The sequence below is a fragment of the Plutella xylostella genome, chromosome 10 (genome assembly GCF_932276165.1).
Source record: "Plutella xylostella chromosome 10, ilPluXylo3.1, whole genome shotgun sequence".
Classification (NCBI taxonomy): Eukaryota; Metazoa; Arthropoda; class Insecta; order Lepidoptera; family Plutellidae; genus Plutella; species Plutella xylostella.
Genome location: NC_063990.1, coordinates 8,805,907 through 8,813,023, shown reverse-complemented (window position 1 = coordinate 8,813,023; position 7,117 = coordinate 8,805,907). Strand labels below are relative to the sequence as shown.

The 7,117-nt window shown below is 34.5% G+C and overlaps 1 protein-coding gene and 1 non-coding gene across 2 annotated transcripts; one reads left to right on the top strand and one right to left on the bottom strand.

Annotated features, from left to right (window-relative positions):
* Positions 1–352: 352 nt before the first annotated feature.
* On the top strand, positions 353–3,329 carry LOC105392480. The gene is made up of 5 exons (XM_011564107.3): positions 353–547; positions 642–759; positions 897–1,090; positions 1,176–1,809; positions 1,888–3,329. The coding sequence occupies exons 1-5, from the start codon at positions 456–458 to the stop codon at positions 2,902–2,904; spliced, it is 2,055 nt and encodes a 684-aa protein (XP_011562409.3). The 5' UTR covers positions 353–455; the 3' UTR covers positions 2,905–3,329.
* Positions 3,164–5,139, bottom strand: LOC105392481. Its single transcript, XR_007266707.1, has 5 exons — positions 4,795–5,139; positions 4,556–4,692; positions 4,221–4,394; positions 3,648–3,811; positions 3,164–3,305 (listed from the first exon to the last, which is right to left on the bottom strand). It is a non-coding gene; the product is annotated as an uncharacterized LOC105392481 (transcript).
* Positions 5,140–7,117: the final 1,978 nt, after the last annotated feature.

Genomic DNA, 7,117 nt, shown 5'->3' with positions numbered 1-7,117 from the left:
GGATACCACCACACTATCGGACGCGGTTTACAGAATCAGTTCGTCAAGAGAACAAGCGCTCGACGCTCGACGCGTCGACGTCTGACGAAGTCAGAAAAACACATGCGCCTCTCCTAGCCTTAAGTTCCTCGGCCTTACTCATCCTATAGGTCCTAAACTCCAGACCACGGACATGAAAGTAGAAAAAAAATACTTTCATTGGACTAGAGGGCGTTCCCCCGTTGGTCGAGAACTCCAGTTGAGAGCTCGTCTTGTAGAAGTTTATGGGTTCTTGGACAAAGAGTTCTTTTATTTCATGGAATAATAACAAACTCTGTGAATCTGTTGACAGTTTTGTCCATAGATTAGTATAGTTTTGTCTTTGTCATTGAGTAATGTCAATGGTGGTCCATGTCTATTTTTAGGTTATAGTAATAATGTGAATTTTCGTTTAAAACTACTTAAAATTAAACAAAATGGAATTCATACATCAACTGAAAATAGTTTTGATTACTATTATTGCTGTTTTGTGTTCAATATTATTGTTCAATTTAATCCGTAAACTACGGTAAGTTCATTGAGGTTACTATTTTCCCGCCGCTCGTATGTTCAATTTTGTTACTGTAATACATAATATATATTTTCCCTCTTATCATTATCAGGTCTGTCCTTCCATGGCGAGTCAACTGCTGGTTTTGTAATCATAACCAATGGGTAAAATACCCTGAAACTAACTGTTGGACTTGTCCAAAATGTGAGCAGTACAATGGGTTCACTAAGGTCAGCATAAAATGTATTTATAGTAAAATCATTGTAATAAAATCACATTTTCGGTATTTTAGCTCAGAATATGTATAAAAATAATATTTCCATATTAAATTGTCCGGAATGTAACCCTTAATCTTCCATTTTCCCAGGATGGGGACTACAACAAGCAACTGTTTAATCACAATGACCATAATTCCAAAATACCTAAAGTATTCAGGAAAAGTCCCCCAAAGAATGGATTGTGTAAGATGTGTAACATCAACCAACAGCTGAAAGTGGCACAACTTGCTAACTTTGTTCCTATGAATGAGAGGAACTATGACAATGAAATTGACTCATACAGGTAACACTATAGATTTAATTAATTATATTGTATACCTACATAAATGACAATACATATTTACTAAAATAATTAACTTATTTTTCAGATTACAGCTAGAAAAAGCATACAAATTATGCAGTCCATGTAAGAAAGTAGTACAAATGAAATTGTATAAAGAGAAAGAATCTCTGCTTGGATCCAAATTACTGCATTCTAGAACTCCTGAAAAAAAATGTCACATAAAATCTAAAGAAAATGAAATGCTCACAAACACAATATCAAAAATTACTTTGACAATAGTTGCAGTTCTTATTGCACTTGTATCTATAGAATGCTGTAGAAAACTTATCAGTGAATATAACTTAACTAAAACACTAGTTAACTACAAAGAAATTGTATATGGACTTATAGAGAGATTAGTCTCTATCGTGAAAGTGAAGTCTTTAGTGACATTCCCATCTTTAAGTAATTTACATCATGTAACCAGTTATTTAAATATTGACATTATCCCAAATTACTTTTATGACTATTTTAACTTAAAATCTTTTGACCAAATGAATGAAATGCTCCAAGAAATTTTTGGTGGTATTTGTTGCTTGATACAGATACTGGGACATGTCCTTAATGTAAACAGGCAGAAGTATGCCTTCATCAATGATATTTTATTGACTGCATTTATGACTGTATGTATGGCACAGTATTCTGTGCCTACTTCTCCCATTGTCTTATGTTTCGTGAAGGTATGTTTTTTTTTCCACCAACTAAATGAAATGATATTGCCATTAATTATTATCTCACCTTAATTATTTTCTTTTCAGTTACTTTGTATCTGCAGTGTTTTTGTTGCCAATGTAATTTGGAAAACGAAAGTTCCAAAGTCGTCAAAATCCCAGAGTCCACCGAGCAAAATGAAGAACCTTGCACGAGCTAACTTCCTGGTGGAAGATGACGACACATCAGCTCTTGACACTGATGATGATGTTTCCTTGAGCAAGTTTGGAGTGCACAACTACACAGACTCTTCAAATGAGGCTAGCCCATTGAACTGCAGTAAGATCAGTGGAAGGATGTTTACACCCCGCACTAGTGACTCAGCTTGGTCAAAACCCAAGCTGAATTCAACCTTTTGTGTCAATTCTATGACAAGCAAAAGTCCCAGTTCTGTTTCAGAGACAGTTTTTGTGAAACCGTCATTTAACAAATATCAAAAATTTATGAAAGAAGATTCAGATTCCGAGCTAGATGACAGCATCAGCACATTGTGTATAGGCAGCCCTCGGAAGGCTAAAAGTCAGACTAACTCAATTTTTTCCTTGCGGAAGTTCACCGCCACTCCTAGTTTTGTGACTCCCGCAACTACTTTCAATGGGCGGCCTCTGATATCTCCCAGCAAGCTCGGCCACGGCACGTCCTGGGTGGCCGGCGGGTACTGGGGCACGGAGGCGGAGAGGCAGATATTCGTGAACGGGAGTCGTTCCTCCAGCCAGAGCTCTGGCTTCGAGTCGCAAGCGTCTAGCGTGAATCAGAGGAATGTTTTTTCATCAGAATCGGATTGCATTGAAGCAGACAGAGCTGCCATGTTGATGGATCGGTTCCAGGGCTGCAATATGTCCAACTATCCTCAGCAGATGCCCCAGAATTTTAGCCGCGTGACTTCTCCGGTGTATCCGTCCATGCAGTACAACGGGCACGTGCACATCCCGCAGGCGCGCATGGCCGCCGCCCCCGCGCCCCCCGCCACCCCGGCGCACTTTACACCCGGCAACATGTTCATAGCCCCAGGCGGGTCCGGAATCATCAAACTACCTCAAATGAGTTCTTACTCTTCGCGCTAATACTCTTTCTTCATAAAATTTCTAGTTCAAATCTTTTCATAATATGTATTTTTTTACTCAACTTTCGTCATAATTTTTTATGTTTTGTAAAACTGCCATTAAGTTAAGAAATCTTGTTAAGTTATTGCATCTTAGTTGTTAAGTGGTTGTTAGTTCATAGCGTTTAACTAATCTTAGTATTTAAGACATGTTTGCTGATCTCTTATGTGCCAGATGATGGCTTGTGAAAACATGAAGAATTATTATATTGTTATAAAATTTATATGGACGTCACTGTCCGTGTCATGAAATAAAATGATGTGATATTAAAAGACTCCTTAATTTAGGTGAGAAAATGATTCTTGATGTTATCAATTTACTTTGACTTTGTCATCTTAAATCGGATACTTTTTGTAAAGCTCCTGCAATAAAAAGTGTAAAATGTATAAATATTTTTTTCTATTTAATGGCTCCCAAATCCTACAAGTTAGCTATTAACAATTGATATTTTATTCAAAAAAATACTCTTGCATATGATGATTTAGAAAGATAATATTTGTAGCAAAAACGGATGGTTAAGTCACATCACATGTGTATGTACTAGGTGCAGATGATCTTATCGCTTAATGTATTTTCTTCCAGACACGCTCTTATCTACAGAGTTTTCAAAAGTCAAGTGAACACCTCACAGTACACACCTACGTACTTACTCCAGGCTCAATATCTAGGCTATACAAAGCAAAAAATATATGTATAATACTAACGATGTTCTAGCTTTTCGTTCACATCTTTGTAGGTATTCCTGTGGCTTGGGTGGCACATAAGTGTCTTCATACACCGTAGAGATATAATCCGACATATTATCGCATTTCCATTCTCTCTGCATGAATTTTTGGAGACCCCATTCGGTAAAATACCCTTGGTGTGACTGAAAGTAGCTTATATTTAAATTTTAATACCTAATCCATTGCTGTGTGAGAGCTAGGCATAGGATTAGGTTCGGTTTAGAGTTTTAGAGCATGACGACATTCTGCAAATTAACTACTTACTAATATTGAATTTCATACAACCAACCCACTGCGATATGGAGACCCAGACTTGACTATAACTGCATGAATGGCGAGTTGGCGATCTCATTCGAGAAGTGGGTATGTATCTTACACTAGATGGCGCCACACGTTGGAGTGATGCATTAATAAATAGTTGCGAGGTTTACATACAATGGCTAGAATGAGTTCTGAGTCCCAATTTTATAAAAGCTTTTCTTGAGTAAATAACACCTACAATGTTGGTGTTATAACATAAAGGTGATTCAAATTGAGGTACAGTTGACATACAAAGCATTCCATGTTATCTGGTTGGGGATAGTACTGGTGGTGGCTCCTCCTGTAATATCGATAATTGGGACCACACAAAGGCTTGTTCAAGTGGTTGTAAACAAGGTCATTTGTTGTTAAAAAGTTATTGCAAAGCTCATGGCTGTCATGCTTTATTATTGAATGGAGGTTACCCTGCAAAAGACATAAAAGTAGGCAGGTACTTAATTATAGATAATATTATCTTAAATATAAGCCCTTATGATAGGGAGACACCAATAGAGGTTCACAGGTGTTAGAACATAGATTATTTTCTTATTAAAAATGAGAAGGGTGGTTAAATTATGAACACAAACCTGCAAATTCAAAAGTTTGTTTTGCCTAAAATCTAGCAGCCGCTTCTCTACTTCAAGTTTCTTATCATCTACAACTTCTTAAGGAAAATAGAATGTGCCCTGGGGAGGGCATTCGGCTCGGTCTTCCACCCAGTTACCTAGAAATCATGTTTGAAATGAGTGTTGACAGACTGCTAGTAACCAAAATTGTATGTTATATTGTTGTGTATAAATAGGAATACTTATGTTGTTTTTTATACCTAGTAAAACTCCATTGCTAAAAACAGGTGCTGGTCTCAAAGCTATTGCAATAGCTTCCGCTCTAGTAGGTGATTTAGAACGAAGTAAAGACATGTTTATTAAAAAAATATAAAATTTATATTGATCTTGTTATGTTTATTTTATCTGACTTTTGTAAACAAGTTGACATGAAACTGACAATAATTCTATTCTGTAATTTTAACATGTTTACTATTACTTTACCACAAGCAAATAAATTACTTATTTCTGATAACTTGATGTGAGATGAATTATGATTGTACTTAATTTATGAACTTATGAATACATTTTGCTGTAGGTACATGAAATTCACTTTGTGAATTCAATCTTTACTCTTCCATAGATAAAGAAACACTAGGTTGAGGCAAAGCTAGAAGTAAGGCAGTAACTTGTTTTTCCAAGTGTCCCGAGTTCTTCACAATAGCTTTAAGGTTCTTCTGGACTTCAAGAATATCTTCATTGATTAATTGAATATTCTGTGAAGGAAAAATAAGACATCAATTGTACACAATGAAATTACAGAGGTAAAAAAGTTTATTTTTTTCTATTGTAGGTATTACCTCTATTGCTGAAGTGTATAGTCTCTTAATATTATCTTCGCTGTAGTTTATAAAGCCGCTTACGTTTGATTCTGTATCAGACTGTTTAGAATACATTTTGGATGAGATTTATGTTTAAATTATTAAAAGTTCGTTTGTTTTGTAAACTTTTGAATAAGTGGGAAATGTCAAAGTCAAAATTCTACAGCTCTCTAATCTGTGATGTCACATGTCAAACGTATATTTGCCAGAGTTTTGCTTTATTATTCTGGAACTCATTTTATGAACAGCCTGGGAAAATCTTGAAAAAATCAAAAAGTATTAAATTTTTTATCATTGTTTGATAATTAGGGTGGCTTGCACGTAACATTTAAACGTATTTAAATCTATTGCTCGCTTTGTTTGACAACATAGTGTGTTTCGTGCAAGTCACCCTTAGATATATATATGTATACAAAAATAATATTGAAATAAAATATCGACTACCTACTTACTACTATCTATAAATGGTCGAAGCAATCTACTCAGTAGTATAGCAACTTCATAATAAAATAAAATGTTTTCAAATGTTATTTCCCAGAATATTAATGATCTTAAAAAGTATTTGGGATGGCTTATAGCTGCTCTAACGAGGGTACGCCAAGGAAAATCTGCTTGGGTGGCCTTGTATCGCACCTCTATTACTTGCCAGGCTGTACCTTCTACGTAGACTGCATCCAACATCCCAAACACAGACTAAAAAATATGATCACAAAATTCACAAATGTCAATCACTTGACTTGACGTTGCCATTTGTCAAATCTCTCTTCCAAAAATGACAGAAATCCCAAAAAAACCTAAAAAACTGTGATTCTGAGAGAGTGCAACTAGAAGGAAAATAAAATTAATCACTTTTCTTGAATTTTACCCAAATGCAATTGACTTATACATTTGAGCCGTGAAATTATAATCATATTCATACGGTAAATATATCAGACAATTTCATTACCCAGTCATAATTTATCGATAATAGTAAATTATTTTAAGCCAATAATTCGAATTGGTCGCGTTTTTTAGTAATAAGTATAATTTACTACAGTCAAACTATAAAGTCCTGATATCAAAGAGTGCAATTTTGCTAAGACTTTTTATGATCATCAGTTATTTACTTACTTTTACATACATTTTAAAAATAAAATATGGATTGATTATGGATTTTAACAGATAGTCCTTTAATAAATACCTATAACAGATCGATTAAATACGATCTTAAACGATTAGTTAGGATCCACTTCCGTTTTCACGACTTTGTAGTTGGACTGTAAGTAACAATAAGTATTTAGAATTTTAAGTTCTCATTTTGAGTGAATGTTTTTTATAATGTTCTTATGAGAAATAAAGTACCTTAAACCTTAAACCTTAATTCATAAATATTATTGATATTTATGTACCTATATACGATGTTATTGATATTTTATAAAAAATACCTTTTAATTAAATATCATATTTTCCAGTTTAATTCATTTTTGTGTAGGCTTTCTTTGTATTATCATGGTAAAAGTTTATAATGACAAATTTGGTATAGATTTGTACCAGCTCGAGGAGTTTCTTTCGCTATTTCTTCTCCCTCAGTGACTGAGCCCTTTGAAATTGTGATACAGTAATATTATGACTATCAACAAATAATGGTAAAATTACATGTTGAATAAAACAATATTATTCTATTCCTGTTAAATGTCATGCACCCACTCTGTAGATTTATGAAACAACTTGACCCAATAATATT